At 48.7% G+C, this 20,710-nt stretch overlaps 1 protein-coding gene across 6 annotated transcripts in view; it reads right to left on the bottom strand.

The window, feature by feature from the left end:
- Nucleotides 1-20,042, bottom strand: part of IL1RAP (interleukin 1 receptor accessory protein) — a 53,872-nt gene extending 33,830 nt beyond the window's left edge. Inside the window, exons 1-4 of one of the 6 annotated variants that reach the window (XM_064516791.1) lie at nt 19,407-19,542; nt 17,119-17,271; nt 16,756-16,863; nt 3,222-3,289 (exon numbers count right to left, since the gene is read on the bottom strand). In XM_064516791.1, the coding sequence (XP_064372861.1) occupies nt 3,222-3,289; nt 16,756-16,799 (112 nt within the window). In that variant the 5' untranslated portion in view covers nt 16,800-16,863; nt 17,119-17,271; nt 19,407-19,542. Of the gene's footprint in view, nt 1-3,221; nt 3,290-16,755; nt 16,864-17,118; nt 17,272-19,154; nt 19,354-19,406; nt 19,807-19,892 lie in introns of those variants that run through there. The other 5 variants (XM_026093496.2, XM_026093497.2, XM_026093494.2 and 2 more) reach the window with 5 other exon arrangements.
- Between the last annotated feature and the right edge of the window lie 668 nt (nt 20,043-20,710).

Raw genomic sequence — 20,710 nt, 5'->3', positions numbered from 1 at the left:
AATTCAAACCAAGGCACTGCAGATCAGATATACTTTCAAGACCAGAAGAGATCTGCCCAAGAATACAGCATGAGTTAGTAGTAGCGCTAGGCACAAATTCAATCTCAGACTCCAAGTCTTTTACTCTAAACTAAACAGATCACACCTCTTTCTCTTTCAACCTGCAGCTCCCTTTCAGCAAATGATTTTGCTCCAGCATTAGCCTCCACACAAAGCAAAAACAGCAGAACCAAAGGGATGGATGTTTAGCGTCATGGTGCTGCGGTCAAAATTTTGGAAAAAAAGAGTTTGCAGGTGTGTTGCTCCAGTGAAGAGCAGGGTGAAACACAACACTGAAGCTTTCTGACATGCTGCCAGGGAGACAGTCAGGCGTGCTGACTAAGCTGGACAGAAAGGCTTTCAGCATTACAGCTGGAGCAGTGTTGATTTTATAGCTGGAATTTTAATAAGTGTCGGCCCTCTGTAAGCACAGAAAGCTTAGGATCGGGTAGAGTGGGTAACCCTGGCTCAGGACAGCCAGTTCAGTGCTGCTGCCTACGCTGCTCTTCCAGCAATGAGCATCTGCAGAGGCAGGGAGGAGAGGCAGCAGCAAACCACATCAAGTCTCCAGCCTGGAGTTAGGATGGAGGTCTCCGTCAGGACTCCAGCCTCCCCAAGCACACTGCCAGCCCCAAGGACTGGGCCTGAGAGAGGTCTGGTCCTGAGAATACAGCATTTGACCAATATAACAATGCATGGAGAAGGTAACAAAAGCAACTGGGATAACCAAAAAGCAGGAAACTCAACAGATTTCATCATGCGAATGACTCCACAACCCTGCTTTGTGACAGAAGAAATTCAGCTGAAATGACACATCTGTACCCTTCCACAGGCCTGCTCCCACCCCAGTCTGTATTGCTACTTTCACCAGCTTGCCACTTCCATTCATCACCTCTCCTTTCCTGTCCTTCCCAAGCTGATGAGGCCCTTGCACAAACACAACCCAACTAGCTACTCAGAAGGACTTTTCAGCTGGGGCTCAGCCTCGTCCTAACCAAGGACAAGGTGCCTGGGCCAGTAATTCGTACTGAGTTGGCTGAGAGTACACACAGAGCAAGCTCATATCCACTACAAGTCCTGTGAGGGTGAGTTCCAAGGTATTCAAAAAACTCATCCAAACGCACTTTAAATGTTTGAGAAGCCTGGTAGCTTGGTGGCAGCTACCCCTCTATACAAACTCAGCCGGTATTAGGAGACCATTGGGGCAGCTCCCAGACTTCACACAGCCCTTCTGGCTTCACTCCAGATAACCTCTACTCTGCATCTCTCACCTATAATCCCTGCATGGAGAAAAAGAAAGCTCAAATGCCATATCAGTATCAGAGCAGGTCCAGTCTCCCACATTTTACTGTATTTATGACTTTGCAGGGATTGAACAATCTTTAGTTGCCTTTTGGTGCCAATCACAGAAAACCACACTAAAAACTGAGGGCTGCCCATCCATCCAAACACAAACTGCCATACAAGCTCTTTAGCATTAACAATAGGTGTTTTCACAGCCCAAAGTGGTTTATGGTGTCCATGGAAGAAGAAGGGAGCTCTGAACTGAAGGGTGGGTCTGTCATCCACAGATGTTCAGAAGATTAAACACACACACCACAGTGGACTTGCAGAGGAAACATATTTTAAGTATTCACATGTCCCATGCATCATCCTTCAATGCCTATGTTTTTGAGGCACCCTCCAAGGGCTCTAACTACCCCAGCCATCCTGCACAGAAATCCTCTGCTAAAGGAGAAATATTTAAAAAACACTGGACACCTCACACAAATGCATAGAGGGTTCTGCCAGATCAGCTGGCATGAGCCAGTGTGACCAAAGGCCAGGACACTCATTTTGTAGCTCCCAGCTGACAGGCTTGGCCTGGAGTTGCTCTAAAATCTCCTGGACAGTCCTGATTCAGTTGCAGCTACTTCCTATTTCTGAAAAACCCTGAGATGACTGCGCTTGAGGTGTCAAAATACCACCTCAGCAGCAGGAGGATATTGCGCTGATGGACAGCAGTAATGACGCGGAGCAGAAGGGCACGTCCAGAAACGCACGCAAAGCAGGGAGTTTCCAGAAGAGCAATAGCAACTTGCACAACTGGATCCCCCCTTTCCTAGGCGCTCCGACCATGCAGGGCTCAGTGGCGGAGACTTGGGCCATATATTCATTCCCCTCTGCTGTTTCCCCATTGCTCGCCAGCTCCACAATTATCCAGGATTTGCTATACCCTACTAATGACTATTCTGAGTATGCCAGTAGCACTATGGCAACCTAGGGAAAAAAAGCCTCCCAGCCTTCAGCCTCTGCGCTGCACTGAGATGAACCTTGTTGAGGAGGATGTTGTGAATCCGGCCCTGGAGATGCAACGATACAAGAGCTGCTCGTCTGCGCTGGGCATTGTAACCAGTTTGCCCATGCTGCAGAGGGGCAAGTGCTCATGGGGGGACTGGCGAAACCCCCAGCCCAGCCTGCAGTGCTCGTTTCTGAACGCTTCCCCCTCATAAAGCCGGTGCTTGTTCTCTCCTCCCTCCCTCTTTCCACTTGCCTTCTGCAAATCGTGCTGTCTCCCTTCCGCCCCCAAAGAGGAAGTCCAGAGCCGAGACACACACAATCTGCCTCTTCACAAGAGCTCGGCTGAATGTGTGCCAGCGGAGTGGTGAGCATGACAACATATTTCCTGTCAGGAAAGTGACTCAGTGAGGCAGCTATGAGAGCTCATCTTATTCAAGAAGTTCCCTTCTCCCCTTGCGTTACTGAGGCATGAGTCAGAATTTGAGAGCCGGAATTTCAGCCCCCTCCGGATCCAGGCACGAAAGGCAGATTTCAGGTTCAAGCCCAGGTCCTGCTTGTACTCACTGACAAGCTGATGCCACGTGCTGGGCCCTGGTTTCACCCCTTGCAGAAGGGGAATATCAGTATTAACCAAGCATGGAACTTGAATTTCCAAGCACTTTTAGCTGTTGCTTACTCCCATCTATTTGTTTGTAGAACCATTTATACCATGCTCACAGCCATTATGTCTGAGCATTATACAGCACATATAAAGAATGAAAACAGCGTTCATGCATTTTCCAGAAGTATTTTACACATGACCATTTCATCCAGGATTACTGTAAATGCTTCAAATTACTTCAGCTAATTTTCTGGCTTTAGATCAGCTCTTCCCATGATAAGCAGGCATGCCACATCCTTACCGGAGCTGCTGCTGAGGGTGATCATACACAGCCATAGAGTAACTAGCAGGGCACCGATCATCTTCATCCTGTTGACAAAAAACACGCAAAGAGGTTCTGGTTATTTTACAACATTTTGTCACTGCAGAGAATTCCTTAACTCTGAGTGTGTGTGTTTATTCTTCTGTTCCCATGGATCCTTAATTCTGGTATGTTGTCTTTTATTTCATTAAGATTCCTCAAGAAAAGTGTTTGTATGGAAATGCCATCCTGCCTGCAGGGGAGCTTTCCAAGCCTGGAAGGGGACAGCGCAGAACAGGAAGGCTGGCTTATTGACTGAAGCCACCAGCAATAGTCCATGTCCATGTGCACATGGAGTAAGGTAGCTGCTTGTATGTCACATATGGCAGAGTACAAACCCCAAGTTTTGGCTCCCAAAACAGCAAGGTCCTTCCTTGAGACCTCAAAGTACTTGCTTGTTTATATGAACAAGTGCACACAGCACTCGTGACAGTGAGCAGTGGCTGAAGCACCTTTGCTCTGAACCTAAGTCTGACAGTTTGGAGTAATAAATGCGCTCGCGCAGTTCGAATCTGCAAGGTCTGTTTGCTGACAGTCTGTGCCATGGGCGACTGTCAGACAGCAGTGGCTTCGCCCCGCTCCTGCAGGCATTTCTGCTCAGGACATGGCTCCAGCTACTTCCAGTCAAATGCTCCTTAAAACAGACACCTTGAAGGAGTCATTAAGTTCCAGATGTTTATACTTTTCCTGAAATGACCTGAACAAGGGCTTATACTTCCAAAGAAGCACCTATAGCCAGGCAGAAAACCATCCCAGATTGTTTTTCACAACAATTCTCAGCTCCCACTACAGTGTACAATTTCCTGCGATTTCAGATAAATGCAGACTGCCAGTTCATGTGCCCCATGCTCTGGTATTTGGCATTCTAACCTCAGAGCTGCTTACTCGCTAGAATAAATTTTGCTTTTTTTTTTTTTTAGATTTTCCAGGATGCAACCTATAAGCCGCTAGTCACGAAAGCTGACATTTACTATATGCTCTCATTAACGGGGTGAAGGTTACACTGCATATTCCTGGGTGCTGTCAGATCACAGGGGGAGGAAAGATAGTTAAAAGGCTAAACTTCATCAAAGAATCTCAACTTTGCCGGGCAGATGTGGTAATGAGGATAGTGATACTGTCAAGAGTATGCTCATGAGATGACAAGGAAACCTGCTCCATCAGGATGTGCTAAAACACTGCAGAGAGAAGCCACAGAGTTCCCTAAAACATGTCCCTTATAAGTGTGTCCATGATATATACACTACTCAAAAGGTCCTCAAGTATAAGCAGAGAGCCCCTAAGACTGCACAGATTTGCAGATATTAATGGGAATGGGATATGTGAACTGCACTACTGAAAATCCAGCAGCAGATATTGAATTCTTCATTTTCAGCACTTGCATTTGAAAAGCTGTGGCACAATGCTTTCCCTCTGTTGGGGTCATCTCTCTAAGCGTTAAGGAAATTTGAAGCAAGCTTACTCTTCCCTGCACAGACCCATGCAAAGGATTGCAGACTGCCTTGGAAGTCCTGAGGCCTTCACAAACCTGCAAGAAGCAGGGAAGAAGACTGGTGCATTTTCTTCCCTGGGATTCAGCTAAGAGGGCAGGTCTTCCCCTACTTCTCTAATCCAAACTGGAATGCCAGCTGCTAATCAAACCCTTCTTTACTGCCATCTACAACTAATTCCCAGTATCACATAGGAAGACTCCACGGAGAGGAAACAAAATTAAGTATTCCTACCCTCTGGAAATGCTCAAGAAAGATAAAACATCTTTCTGCCATAAGGTTGAACAGACAGAATCAACATGCTGCATCTTTGGTTGGGAATTTAGGAACTTTGGGGAATTTGGCTGCTGGAATGGAAGAACTGTAAATAGGAAAGGGGGATCATTTTCATAATAAAAATTCCTAACAGTTCCCTCTCCACTGGTGATTAGATAAATGCACAGTGTGTCCTACCTCACCTTTATTCTGCAGTGATTCTCTCCTACATTTGCACAGATCGGACTGAATTCAGCCCTCAAGCAAGCAGGAACAACTACTGCCTTTGGATGAGTTTCTCTCACTTACAGCAAGGCCATTTATATGGCCTGAGGCCAAAATAAACTATTATGTTTTACCCAGTGATACATGAACTCTGCAGTGAGTTAATATTTACATCCATTAACTATGCTCGTAAGAACATGCTCCTTGCAGCAGTCTCAACAGAACCACTGGCTCTCTGTTCCTACAGGCAAGGTGCTGGGCAAGGTGCTGGGCAAGGTAGCTAACATTTCCACGCTCCGCCTGATAGTTTGAAAACCTCTTGTTTCTTATCCTACCCAGATATAGAATTAGAAGCGCTGCATAGCTCGATTTACTTCTGGCTCATTCTAGGCTCTTCCAAGAAGATCTTATCAATGGAGACAGATGGACACAGAGCTTGTCAGATTACAGCAACTTCTCCATTATGGGAATGGGACTCATTTGACCATGGCCGTGGCTGCTCTGACACTTTACAAAATATAACAAAATATAAAGGACTGTGGAAGGGATACGCAGAGAATCAAAGGCTGGCCAAGGGGAACAAACCACATCTCCCGGATGCCCTGCCCATGCCATCATTTACCATCTGAAATGAAGGAAGAGGCTTCTCCTCCCTTGGTTAAGAAATGGAGAGCTCTCACACACAGCAAAGAAGGAAAAGGAGACTGTATGGCAGGACAGCTCCCGAAGTCCAAATCTTTTCTTGTGGCACATAATTGTTCCAAAATAAATTAATGCCACATAATCTGATGATCTGCACTATTAACATAGTACAGGGACCAATTCTTGTGTACTGAGAGACCTCTTAGTGCTGACGGTACTCTAAGAGGCGTTAATTTAAATGGCCCAAAATTTGTGATATGTCCAAAGAGAAAGGTGTTCCCAGAACAGCCCTGGGGTCACATAGTGTGCTTATTTCTCAACATGGAGGTTAACGTGATTCTGTCTATCAGACCACAAAACGCACCCATTTGTTTGCAGAGAAGGGGGGGGGGGGGGGTTGTAACACTGTAAGAACATGGCGCCATAGGACTATGACCCACCCCAGCCTTGCCAGGAACGCAAAAGTTTTCTCAGCCTCTTCCAGCAATCTGCTGCTTTGTTTCATGACACCAGAAAGCATGATGCCATTTTGCTTGTATGTGATGAAACTGCAGCAGTGCCTGATTAACGTCTTACACAATTTCACATCACCACTCTGAAACATCGGCACTTCCAGCTGCAACCAAGGGAGCCAAAGGTCAATGAGTGCAAACCCCAACCTGCAAGGCTGTGTTCACCCGAAAAGGTCACAGAGCTCACATCTAGCGTGATAGATAAATCATGTAATAAAATAAAAAGCCAATACTAAAGGGAACCAGGAATAAACTAGCAAGCAGACACCAGTTCAGAAACCATACCACAGCTAGAAACCCAGATAATCAGGGTTGCCAGAACAAGACTGGAAAGCTCAGATACATTCTCAGTGCTCCAGGAACATCTCACGAGACCAACACGCTCTGAGGTGTTCTTAATGCCTCCATAAATTCACATTTTAATAATAGAAACATTGGGGAAAATAATCCATTACAGCCTTTGATAGAATGTTTTTTTAGGAAAATTTGAAATGTTCATTTTGTTTCAAATCGGAAATGGTTTTAATTTGGTTCCTGAGCATTCTTCCCTTTAAATTTTCACCTCCTATTTACTAGGGAGCAAATAATATGGTCATGGAAGAGAATCGTGTTCTCAAAAGCTGAAGAAGTGGGAAGGCTTGTTTTTTTAATAGATACTAGCAGGAAGTGGACTTAATGTCACAAAAAACATGAATATTTTTACATAAAACATCTTTTATTAAAACATCCTTTCCAAACAGACCTAGGTGAGGAATTGTTTGATTCCACCTTCAGCAATGTGGACCCCACAAAGTCTCCACACTTTCCAAACAATTTTAAGAACCGAGACAGATGACAAATAATTAATGGAGAGAGTGACAGTCAAAGTAACTACTGCACACTTATTCTCAAAGGTATTGCACCAATTCTAAAGAACAATGCTGCATTTCTCAAGAAACTGCCTTTGTCCCTTCTAACCACGAGCACCTATAGAGATCTGACAGATTTTTTGCTTTTCACTGAGAAGTCACACTACTGTATGCAGAACAAAAGCATCCTTCAAAACCTTGCCACTAAGTGCTCTGGCTGAAAGGGCATTTAAAATAATGGAACAGTTTTGGAAAGAGGAAAAACATAACACCGTTCAAATGGGCCAGAGGAGGTTTGGCATATTATTTTCTTCACGTCATTCTGCCCCAAGCAGCCAAGAGGCTGAGTCAAAGGGATTCAAGAGTGCAGGACTGTCTCCAAGGGTAGGGAGGCTGATACAGGATGGGCGACCTGAGGAGTTGTTCTCCTTTCTAAGCCACGTAGGCTTGGGGCTGAAGGCACCCAATCTTGGTCCCGTACATGGCCTCTCACCAGAGCCAGGCAGCACAAGGGCTGCTTTCCTCTCCCTTCTCCAGCACTTGCCTGCAACAAGGCTAGCAAACAAGGGGCAGGCAGCACAAGCAGTCATCACACTCCTGGGCTGACGCTGCCAGGGCTTCACAGCATGTTTGAGCCAGTGAGGTCTGCCCCCTTCATTTGCACTTGGTTCAGCCACAGCGGGGATGTGCTGCAGAGCGGGGTGGCGCTCAGGACAGCTCCTCTTATGTCACCGCATGCACTAAGCCTAGATCTGTGAATCTGCCCATAGACGCACTGGAGAAGGCTGCTCGATGAGGTTGCTGGGTTTTCTTACAAGGAAAATGTATGTACGGTCAAAGCAAATTAAAAGAATCCAAAAGGCAGACAAAAGGCAGTCAGCAAAAGCAGCTGCAGAAAAAGTAATGGAAAAACACTAATGTAAACCAGGAAAAGGCCCTTCAGCCCTCCAAGAAACACTCTTTCTTTTCAGTACACGCAGAAGTCAGGCAGACAATGGCTGGAATTACTGTAGCATAAACCATCTTGGTGCCATTGAGCTGGGATTCGCAATAGCTTCTCTTTGCCTCTCTTCCGGAGGCAATTTGGGCACTGAACGGCACTGCTCTTTCTTACACATTCAGCGTTTCTACTCACATCCCTCCCCAAAGCAAATCACTCTTGTAGTGAGTTTGCCTGTCCTATGGAAAGTCCTCAGCAACATAATGTTACACTGAAATATCCTGAAGACACGGGCAGAAAGACAGGCAATGGGTTTTGAAAGTCCAGTCTTTCCTTTCCAGAAGGAAGTAGCACATTCATTAACATTTTCCTTCCTAGGCTGTTTCTCAGGAGGGAACAGGGGAAGAAATCAGCAGCAATTTGGTGATGAATACAGTGAACAGTTTAGTGCACTTCCCTGTTCGCCTGCACGCTATGCCACACTCGTCATTTCAGATGCAGGCACGCTGACCGACAAAGGGCCCTAAATGCTGTCCTTAGAAAAGCATTCGCATCTCTTCTAAGGGCAGAGAGCCCAATTCGTCTTGGCAGCAGCATCATAACAGCCAGGCACATTTCAGCAGGAATCAGCCAGGGCTGAAATCTGGCCCTGAATCAGGGATATGGTGAGAATAGGAGAGTGACCCCAACAGCGCAGCTGATGGCGAGACACGTCCAGTGCAGGGACCTGCGAGATTGATGCTTTTGCCATAAGTTTTGTGCATTGCTTTTGGCTGTGCCCATGGCTTCCCTGCCTCAGCCTTCCTGTCTGTGGGAATGGGGGTAGCTGCACTCACTAGGGTGTTGTGTGCATAACACTAGAGTGGGCTGAAAGCATTTTGTTCTGAAATGTTTTTATTCTAAAAGCAATTTATATCCTCAAAACCAAAGGAAACATTCACATTTTATCAAACTGAAACCTTTTCGTCAGCTAGAAGTGATAGTTTCACAGCAAATATTATACACTTGCTTTCGCAGAGGAAAAAATAATGAAACTAGTGGGAGTGAGATGGAAAGCTACCCTGGTGAGAGGTCTCCCCCCATTGCTAGCACAAAGCATCTCCTGTGTCCCTCTGGCCAGGACTGGCCACCGTCACACAGGACCTGGAAGCAATGTCTTCCTATGCTTGAGATCAGCAGTGCTCACAGACAGCTAACAGTCTTTATACTCAGCTCCGCTGAATAGCCAAAATTTGGTGTATGGATGCTTAGTCAGAAAAAGAAAACCTGGAAGGAACCAACTAGGTCAGTAAGCCCAAACCCCCTCTACCCCAAATAGTAGACAGAGCTGGCATTTAAGCCAGCAGGGCCCACCTGGATGAGATGCCCCCTGGCCAGCCCCACGCACTGCAGCAGCCAGAGGATGACAATGGGACGCCCAAGGTGGCCTCAGCGTCCACCCGCCACCACTGCAGCCTCTCCCTGGCCTTCTGCACCGTGCGTCCAGGGCAAGGGCTCCAGTCTGCTGGCAAGGCCTGTTTGGCAAGATCTGTCCATGCCCTGCCTGAGGTCCTAGCAGAAAGCTGCAAACATCAGAACCATGCTTTGACGCAACCCCCGGGAGTCCCAGGCGCCTTCTGCCAGCGACCTCGCTTGGCTGCAGTGCGTGGCAGCAGATCCAAAGGCAAACTGGAGTTCACCGCCCTGCTCAAAGCCAATCTGCCCACACTAAAGGTGTCAGAGTGGGAGGAAGGAGGGATTTTGTTTCCTTCTTCTCACCATCCTAAAGCCGTGCTATCTGAGGACACCTGATCCCTTCTGTCATCTCAAAGCAATTTTAAAGATACCCATGGAGCAAGAGGGGAAAAAGAAACAATCAAGAAACATTTTTTTTCCTCTGCTCTTTAATAATCATTACGCACACCAATCTGGGGACGAACGCACAGACCAGTTCATCACTTCAGGGGCTGCACCCCTGAAAGAGGATGACTCCCAAGCTATTTCTGCTTCAAAACACCAACACCAACTGCAGCAGCAATGCCACAGGCTCCAGTGTGCAGAGCACTCGGCAGCCCAACCTCAAGTTCTGAGGCTTGGGGAAAGTGGGAAGGTATTTTTTTAAGAAGAAGTCATTTCTGGGAGCCTCCATGGGAATGCAAGATTTGCCTCTGCCAGTACAGGAGACTGCTAGGCAATTTGTGATCCATTTTTGGCATTTAGATACCATCTTCTTCTGGCATCTTCTAGGATCAACAGATTTAAAACTAATAATCAGAATTAATCAGAAGTAGCTACCCCCCACAAAATAAAAGGAAAAAAATGTGACCTAGACAGGTGGAGGGGAAGAGAGAAGTGTGAGTGGCTTGAAAGTCAGGATCCCCTCCCTCCCTTTTCAGTTCTCATGGGATCCTCTCAAGGCTTCGCTAAGCAAAACCGCTACAGATCTTACACACTGCTCTGCTGGAGCCTAGCATGCTGCTGATTATGCCCTGGCAGCTGTTTAACAAGCAGAGCACGCTGCATTTCATACATTTAAAATAAACTATCTCAATAATCTGTCGTCTCTCAGAAATATATGCACACCTGGACAAGACAAATAAACATCTGTGACTATCACTGAGAGATCTGTGGAGTGGGCTGAAGAGGGGCAGGTTGAGCCACAGCTATGAAATCAAACAGCACAGATCACAAATACACACACGCTGGCTACCGAACAGTTCAAACATGAATCTACAAGGGCACTTCAGTGCTCAAGCAAAAAGTATCCAGCCAGGATAGTCTATTTTTTAAGTCTGAATAGCGAGGCAATAAAAAGCTTCCAACAGAGCTTCAACAAGTGCTGAGACCTTCCATGAAGCACGACACAATGCTTCTATTTTGGATGGCAATGTTACAGTGAAAGAAGAGCTCTGAGAAATACCCATGTATTACGCTATCACAAAATAAACTGACAAACTAATCTTTGCATAGAAAGAGAGACATCTACAGCCAACACAGCTCAAAGAAGTAAGGAGATTTCAGGAATCCAGAAGGCGATTCCTCCCCCACTGGAAGAGTCTGCATTAGCTCTCATCGAAGCAGCTATAGACATCCGAGAACCAGCATTCAGTTTATGCACTCTTCCTTCAGACCATTTCCCTTTTTAATGACTTTTAAAAGTAAGCATCTCCACTGCTTTCCCTGAAAGGTTATTCTGCTGTCTTTGTAGATACACCGGCATGTCCACACTGTGCAACGAAGTGCACAGCAGCAATCCCAAGCTAGCTCAGCCGAAGTCTCTAAATCCAAAGAATATAATACAGACTCAAGCAGGCTCATCAGCTGGGCTTACCAGCTTTCACAGGACCAGCTTGGGCCTCTTGGATCCCAGAGCAGATCTCCCAGGAAGGAGAGGTGTCTCCTTGTAAGCACTGCCTGGTAGAGTACGTGCTGGAGAGCAGCTGTGCCATTGCCCAGCACCCATCACAACCAGGGATGCGTCCAGCTCTGCTGACCCCTGGCTGCAATGTGCTCTCAGTCTCGAGATATGCTCCAAGAGTTCCTTTTCGTAAGTGCAAGCCCTTACTGCCAGCTACCTGCTCCTTCATTCCCTCTCCTCCTCTCCCCCCACCGCCGCGCTTGCAGCCTGATTCCCAGGCTGGCTGCTCTATATTCAGCACACACCACCGCCCGGACCTTCAGTGGCATCTCTGTGCTGCACACTGGCACCCCACGGCACGCCAGCATCTCGCTGTTATCCCAAGCTCTTCTCATTCTCATTCCCCCAGACAGGGAAACAGCAGGCAAAAGGCCCCCAAGCAACACAGTGCTCCGAAGTGCAACATCACAGTGTTCTGCTTCCCTTTTCAAGCGCCTCTTTTACTGTGCCGTTGCTACAAAGTCCTCGTGCAGACTGCAATGTTTCCCACTCCGCAGGCAGGTTTACCTAGGCTGCTGCTAGTGGCAAAGACCTGATCTCCAATTCTCCCTGCAGCATAAAGAAGGTTTTCATCAAATGAATCCAGCTATCCTGGGATAAGCAACATATTCAAGGATAAAAGAGAGTCAGTTCAGTCTTCCTGATTCAAATTTTGGCCACACAGCATTTCCACACATGGCACTTCTATCAGTCAGATTAATTTAAACACATTTAGTCTTATGAGAAAAACAAACAAAAATAAGATGTGAAGATGCTTCATCCCCTCTCCCCCAGCTCAGACAGTCTGCATTGCACGTGCGCTTTATGCATCAATCAAGAACAGAAATTAAAGCATTATGAAAACGAATAGCAAACACACTGAAAACCTAGGAGTCACCTTCCTCCCCTAGCACAAAACTCACTTACAAACCACTCTCCAGAGGTCCTTCCAGCTCTCCCTGGGCCTCCCATTCTACGTGCTCCCAACCCACCCACTTTGTCCTCCCAGTGATAGCTAGGACAACTTGCTTCTGCGTTCCTGCCTCTTCCTGGACAACACAGCATAGCTGCACTTTGCAAAGGGGGCTAGACAAACCTGGGTACAGAGAGAAACAAAGGATGAAAAGAGAAACAGAACGAGATAATCATCCACATGCCATGTGTTATCACATTTGCTCCTGATGTGTCTAACATTTCCTTCTGCAAATATGAGGTTATCCCATAACAGGGAACTTGCTCTGGCTCTGTCTGCACTGACCCTACCAGAATAGCACTAAATTCAACCTTCAAACAACAGGATCCTGAATTTTTGAGGCTAGGAGCTTCCCAGGAGAAGGTCTGCTTTGTGACCCACAGCACCTCCATGACAGGAAGGCTGGGACAGAACTGCAGGCAACAGTATGCTGTGATTGTCATCAATATTAATTATTTGGGGAGAATATGATTGATCTCACGAGGGCAATGAATTCATTTCTCCAGCTGAATGACAAACAAAAGGCAATGTATGCACTGCTGACATTTCCAAAGGCTACAAGGAGCAGGGACAGGAGAAAAGACCTCTTTGTGTTAAAACTCTGTTGCAAAGGGCCAAAAATCTGAGCAGTCTCAAAAATTTTTATTTCCGAGTTTTTTTAATACTAGGAAGCAGGTGCCTTAATAGTCTTAAACCTGTTCCGGCCAGACCCTAGCCCTGAGCCAGTTCATCTCCTTGCAGGAAGAGAAGAAGTGATGAGCCACTGAGCATCTTTGGAAGGTTGGGTTGAGTTCCCTTCTCACTTTTGACACTTCTTGTCAACAGCTGCAGGGTCATTGCACCTGGCTGACAAGAAGAAGCTTCTTAGAAAGGGGAAAATACTGCCTTCTTGAGTAGCCGCAGTCTGGGGCTATTCAGCAGGGCTGAAATGCCAGGGACACTTGCAGGAGGGTGATGCACCACTGCCAACATGCATCCTCTTTGTGCAGAGGAAGAGGAGGACCTGTTATACCTGGAGAAAGGCATTGCCCCTCTCTGTGGCCTCAGATTAGGGGTATCTGCATGTGTGCTGCTTTCCAAGGAGCCAGAGCTGAACTGAGGCTCCTTCAAGCCCACACAGCAACTCTAGAGAGAATAAGGAAGATGGATAAAATGCACTGCAGCCTATTTCTGCAGGAGGACAGAGGAAGAGGAAAGACGACAAAATTTGTGAGGCCATCACTCCACTGGGATCTGCATTTTGTCTTTTAGTCATCCCAACACAACATCAGCCCCAGCTGGCTGAACTGTAACTGGCACAGTCTCCTAGAGCAACACAGTTTGGGATGCAGCAGGGTATCTGTGCCCATTCAAAAAGAATGGGTGCCCTACAAGCCCTTCAGAGCTTGCCAACGCGATCACACTAGGCAGCAGCACACACATCCTCCTCCCACTATCCGGTTCCCTTATAAACAAGGGCTGGAAGATGTTTATGCTTGAAGAGGGAGGGGGAGGCAGTTATTTCTCAAGAAAACAAATCCAATTATTTGTATTAGAGTGCATTTGTACAGCCCTTGCTTTCAGAATAAGCATTTTCTGCAGATCACAGAGCTTTAAATCAATAAGTCACTGATAAATTTATGTGGGTGGAGGACTGGATGTTACTGTGGTGGGATGGAGGTGGGGTTGTTTTACTTTTGGATCTTTGTGAGGTTTGCTTTTTGCAGTAGGGCTTATTTGGTAAAGAAATAACTAGAAGTTTGGACTGCTGCCTCTGCCATTTACTGTGCTCTCATAAGTCCCTAAGGTTGAAGATTTTTAAACAGTCCGCTAGCAGGGTACCAATATGAGCTTCTGACTGATCTACATGAAACCTACAGAGGCACCAAGTACCAACTGTAGTGCTTGAAAAACTGTAGTGAGTCCCTGATAATGAGGCACCAGACAGCTTCCAGATGGCTATCCCCTAAACTGAACGCATTAGGAGAGGCTTCTGAAATCTGTGCCTCTGTTTCCCTAGCCACATTTAGAATAACCTCTCCCCACCTCACACCAGAGCTATGCATCTTACTGTCTCTAAAGTGCTTAGAGATGCTGAGATGAATGATAACATATGAGTGCAAAGTATAGATCAATTCCCTGAGCTCAGCAGTCACTGCATCTGATGGGGATAAATGTACCACGTATTCGCCACTGAAAACTTGGGTTCTGAGCCTGTCTTAAATAGCAACTACTTAAGCAGCAGCTCCCTTGGAAGAAGTCATTTTTGGGTTGGTTGGCTGGGCAAAAGGGGCCCCTGCAGACAGGAAACACAGAAATGCAATATACTACTATGAAAAATAGATGTTTCTTCCAGGATAAGGGGTCTAATCTGCTCTGATAGAATTTGGCGGTGAGATTTCAACTGATTTTAGTAGGAATATGATGGAACTGTTCAGGTTTATTAACCAGCATGTTAAGAACCCAGCCAAATATAATCTGAAAAGCTATTTCCATCTCTGTTTGTTTTCTAAATAATTAAAAATCCAGTTTAAATATTGCAAGCAAAACTTTAAATCGAGCAAGAGAAGTTTTGGCTTCCTTCCGAGTAGAAGGCAATTCCCCAAAACACTACTGCAGATCTAACAGATGGGAATTATTTTTCACTCTTTAAAAATCTAATTCCATTGCACTGAGATTAACTGCAATTAGCTCATTATTTACATATAGGACAAAAGGTAAAATGATAAAGAAAAACAACTATAAGCAGAAACAACAGGCAGAAAAAGTCAGAAACAGGCCAAAATTCCCTTCGAGAAGAAAATGTCACGCCTTTCTCACCAAGCAACATAATTGTTATAAATATATAGTTAAACAGAATTCTACACCATCCTGTCAGCACTAAGGATAAACATTTAGGTCACGGTTTTCAAGATTTTACATACAAGTTGATTGAATGTACAAGAATTGTCCCTCCGAATATCATGAAAATATCACAACCTTATGAGTGGACAGGATGAGGCCGAAGACAGAAAATGTTTTATTCCACTAATGCAAGGGGTTAAGCAAAACTGCAAAAGAAACATATTGCAGCTTTTCTGTTACAGAGACAGAAAGGTATTAAAAACTTATTTTTTAAGTCTTTTTCCAGCTCTGATAAGACCTCAGCTTAGTAAAGCTGAAGAGGCTTCTGAAGTATTTGCCTGAGTGTGTGATTCACGTTGTCTCTTTGCCTTTCAGTCACACAACAAAACTGTCCAAGGAGTTTCATGTCAAACTAATTACCAGCCTTTTACCGTACTATTTCTAAACTATGACTGAGAATTGTGAGATTAGCCTTCCGCTTTGTGCAAACTCTGAGGGGAAGAAGAAATCCTAAACCCACCAAAAATAAGCAGCTGTTTCGTTCCAGCTCAGCAGCGACCAAATCACGGCCATACCCTCTACCGACAGCAGCAGCTCCGAACAAAGCGGTTACAAACCCCGGAAAGAAGGAAACCCGCCGGCACCTTGGCTTCGGCGCTGCAGCAGACTCCAGAGCTGGTGGGCGGCAGCAGGTCACCTCTGGGCAGCTCTGCTCTCCTTCTGCCCCTGCGTCTGCCCTTCCCTGCACACCTGGAGCAGCACCCGCTCACATCTGCCAGGTACGAAGATGCTACCAACCAGCTGCCTCCACCAGGCAGCATAGAGGACCCAGCTCCCGGCTCTGCTTGCGAGGGCAGCGAAGTCCCCGAGCTGTGTGAGGAGACAGGCAGGGGAGGAAGGAGGAGGGCAGGCAGTGTCTGCACTGTGAGCTCCACCGTGAAAAGTATTTCAGTTCCCAGATAACGTAGTGCTGTTCACAGATTTCAGCGTATATAGGCTTTTCCATACATCTATTTTTATTCCCAAAGTATTCCCTGTCACTGTATGATAAAAAGCAAGACTGGACAGCATGGCTGAAGCTGCTGACAGATATCTGAACGCCTTCGCATGCTGGTTATAATCTTCCTAACTGTCCACCTCGCTAATGCAACCCATGCCCCCAGAGCCAAGCTGGGACACCTTTGCTCTCACACTGCCAGCTGCTAGGGTCTCCACAGCAAGTTTCTGCAACCCAGAGTCTTGCTAAAATGGGAGGACATTTGACAACAGTTTAGTGGAACCTGGGAGAGATGGGGAGGAGGAAAGGAAATTATTTGCTTGTCGAAACAACCAACATAAGACTTCAGAACATAACAATAAAAGAGAAGAAGAAATAAGGAACATGTTTCACCTCTTAATCTGAAGGAGCGAAGTGCTTCTCCCCGATGCTGGCATCTAGCATATGCAGGTCTTGCAGAAATAAAGCTGGGACAAGCTTTCTATCTCTTCCTCCTCCTTCCTATATGCATATTCAGAGGATAAAATTACAGCACCAGGGCCAGCAAGGAGGCGTCCTCCATTCCCATACTTTTCCAGGCACCATCCAACCTCCCACCACACTGCTGTCCCAACCCCCTACAGTCTCTCTGTTCCTTCTGGGCACCTAAAGGTCAAGCTACCCTGATGCCCGACCCCGGACATGAGCCTGTTCAAGTCCAGCCTTGTGCAGCACCCACCCTCTTTGCACGCTAGCAAACGCTCAGACGGAGGGTACCTGCGCAGAGGTCTGGGAGGAGGGACCCCAGAGCTGCTCAGCCCGTCAGCAGAGGTGCAAGCTTTCCTTCATGGACTCTGCAGGGATGGGGCATGGGCAGACCAGAGCACGCACAGCTCATCCTACGCAATATGTCGACGCTTTGAACTCAAACTACATCCAGAGACATGGGAAGAAGGTCACAGGGCTGCATGTGTGTAAACCGGCTCTCTGTCTTGCACAGAGGCATTTCTTCAGCAATTTAGCATCTCATCCCACAGCTCCCTGCTTCATCTCCATGCAGCAGCTCCCACCTTCCCAGTTCCATGTCTCCAGATAATTTGGATGCCCTGCAAGCTTCCACCACCCCAAGTCCCTCCTCATGACTTTACTCTCCAAGTCCCCTGTTATCCTACCTCCTTACTCTTTCAGGAATGGAGCAAAGGCTCCTACGGAGAAAGTATTCCCACCAGCAGGAACAACTCTGCATCTATTTCCAAGTGTCCAGGTCTTAAAGATTAACCCTTTCAGCCTGCCCTTCCCTGCTCATCAGAGCCAGGTAGGATAGGGAGGCAGAAAAGCAGGACTGCCCCAGCGCTGAGCCCTCCCACCACAGAGCCTTTGGGTTGGAGTGATGCTCTCCCCATGCATACAGGAGAAGTGTTTCCTGCAAGGTACACAATACAAGTAAATCTTCTGGAGCTGCCAAAAGCAACCTGTAATAAATGGCCCTCTACATTATGAGATATGGACTCTCTACAACACAGCTAATAAATAATATCCTGTGATCTTTCTGTGTGTGGAAGTATAGGTTCAGTGACAGCTCTGCTTACCCAAGAGGGGCCAGAGTTAAAAATGGAGTGTCAGGAAAATACTACTTTTTAATTAAATTGCAAATATTTTGTAAAAAAGATAAGGAGCTTGCTGCAATCTCCCAAGTCCAGAAATAAAAAGCCCTTCCTGAGACAACAAAACTAAAAACATGAAACAAAGACCATCATTTAATAAGAAAAGAAGATCTGTAAAGGAAAACAGAATTTTCCCTAAGCATTACAACCACCTATTCACAAAGCAGAGGCTAGGATGGAAAGGGAGTGTGTGTGTGAGAGTGGATTTATAATCTGGTTTGCAATAACATGCTAGGACCCTGAGATCAGGATCCCACTGTGCTAGGCGCTATACAAGCACATGGAGAAGCCTACCTAGGCTGATGACCAGGCACAGCCACCGTAACGAAGGGAAGTGCCACTGGTACGGAAAAGGGCCACCTGAAGAACTGGAGCCCTGACGGTCTCTATTTTCTCCTTCCTTTGCAGGAAAGCATTCCTACCAGCCAGCTGCCATCCAGACTCCCCCACAAAACGTTTTGCGGAAGGGGGCAGCTGATCCCAACAAACACATGGCAAAAAGCATCCTGCTGCCAGCGTCTCATCGCTTTCAGGCTGTCTTCTCAGATGTGCCTTTTCCACTTCATTTTCCTGCTGCGGCTTAAATCTGACCCCCTTCCTCGCTCCCCTTCATTTCCAAGATCCGTTTGACAGCAGAAGGGGACAGGTATCACAGGCTCACACATTGGAAATGCAGATGAAAATTAAAGTTGCATCCATCAGCGCCTGCAGCAGTCTAGCTAGGGAGGCACATGCCCAAATTTCCCTGGTCCAAGGGAGGGAATTCAAGCAAACCGCTCCGCATCTAATTTCCCGGAGCCGCAGGAGCAGCTGAGCTCTGCACTTGTGCTCCTGCAGTTCGGCTCCGCGTCCGTTCAGACCCGCACGGCCCCGCGGGGGGACCACGGTGCCTAGCGGGGAAGCCCCCGGCGAGGCGGCCCCGGTCCCGCTGCTCCCACCGCGACGGGACGGGACGGGACGGGGCGGGACGGGACGGGGCGGCCCCACCGAGGGCGCCGCCGCGAGCTGCCAGGGCACCTCCGACCTCCCCGCGAAGCGGCGCGGCGCCCCAGCTCCCCAACGCCTCCCCCCCAAAACACCCCCTCCGCCGGGCGCAACGACTCTCCCAAGTGCACGGACGGCCGGCGGAGCGCAGAGCTGCTGCCTTACCCCGGCTGCCGGCAGCGGCGCGGCGGGACGCGGGCAGCGCTGGCGCGGCGCCTTCTCCGCGCAAAAGTTTCCCGGCGAGCGCGGAGAAGTTCCCGGCCGGGCCGGGCCGGGGCGGGCCCCGCCGGCGCCCTGCGGCCCGGCGCCTCCGGCCGGCGGCGGCGCGCAGCGGGACCGCGCTTCCCGCAGCCCGCCCCGCGCGCGCACCGCCCCGCGCCCACGCCCCGCGGAAACACGCGCGCGGGGCCGCCTCACCTGGGCGCGCGGCAGGGCGCGCGCAGCCACGTCCCGCGCGCCGCGCTCTCCTCTTCCTCCTCTTCCTCCTGCTGCTCCCGCTCCTGCTCCTCGGGCCGCCTCGGCCCTCGCATCCCCCCCGCGCCGCCCCGCCCCCCGCCAGGCCGGGCCCGCTATGCAAATCAGGAGGATTTCCCCATTTCCACAGCCCCCCCCCGGGGCCTTTCCAGATGTGCGGGGCAGGGGCGCGCCCGCCAGCTGCGCCGCCCCCCTCTGCCAGATGTGGCCGCCAAGAGCCCTCCCTCGCGGGGGGGGAGGGGCGGCTATTCCAGCTGTTGAGCGGGAGGCAAGGGCCTCCCCAGATGTTCGCCCGCGGCCCCCGCGGGGGAAGCGGCGCTGCGCAAGGGCGCCCGCTTGGTGCCGCCCCCCCCCCCCCCCCCCGCACCGAGGCGGACGGGGCCCTTCACCCTGTGCCGGGGGCTGTAAGGGCAGTCGGCGATGCAGGACCTTCCTCCGGCCCTGAGCGAGCTCTGGGCACGGCCGCGCAGCCCTGTCCCCTGCAGAGAGCGGGTCCCCGGCGGGGAAGGAGCAGCTCCTCCGGCCGCCGAGCTGCAAAGCTCCCGCGATGTCCATCTCCCAGTTTGCGAGGTCCTGCAGGGGAGGAGGTGGGTTACACGGCCACGCACGGGCCATGGCTCCCTCTCCTGGCTCAATTTGTTCTCCCAACTTTAAGCTTCTTGCAGTGAAGCGGGAAGCAGGAAGCTGTCTAAATTCAGAGCTCCATCTCCCAGGCGGCTAAATGACATTTGGAGCTCTTTGAGTCTGTCAATAAAGTACCAGAATAGTGTGCAGAGTCCTAATACTGCTGCTCACCCTCTCCGCTGCCCATTTGTCACTTGCCCTGTGAGAAAGCAAAGGGCTCAGAGAAAAGGTGGCTTTGTGCCGTTTCCGCTTCTCCCCTCCATGGTGTGCTAGCAGCGTTAGCAGGAGCGGTGGCACTGCACAGTGCCTAGCGCGATGCAGTGCAGCCTCACCCCAGAGACGTGGTAGCTACTCAATCCAACATGTTAAATATGACTGGTCTGCCACAGTGGGACACGTCTAGAGGCTCTGAGAGGAATGGCTCTGCCACCAGCTGGCCCTTTCCTCAGCACCCGCAGGTCTTTTTCAATATCCACAGGAGCTGCTTGGCAGACCTGGCACACGGCTCTGTATCAGCAGTACCAACATGACATGCACCCTTTGCCTTATCTCCACCACAGACATAGCCCTGATGAGACTGAGATATTTCATGGATGAAGAACAGATGCCTGAAGCTGACTCCA

Source organism: Dromaius novaehollandiae, chromosome 9 (genome assembly GCF_036370855.1).
Source record: "Dromaius novaehollandiae isolate bDroNov1 chromosome 9, bDroNov1.hap1, whole genome shotgun sequence".
NCBI lineage: Eukaryota > Metazoa > Chordata > Aves > Casuariiformes > Dromaiidae > Dromaius > Dromaius novaehollandiae.
Note: the sequence above shows the minus strand (reverse complement) of the source record. Positions and strands in the feature narration are given on the sequence as shown.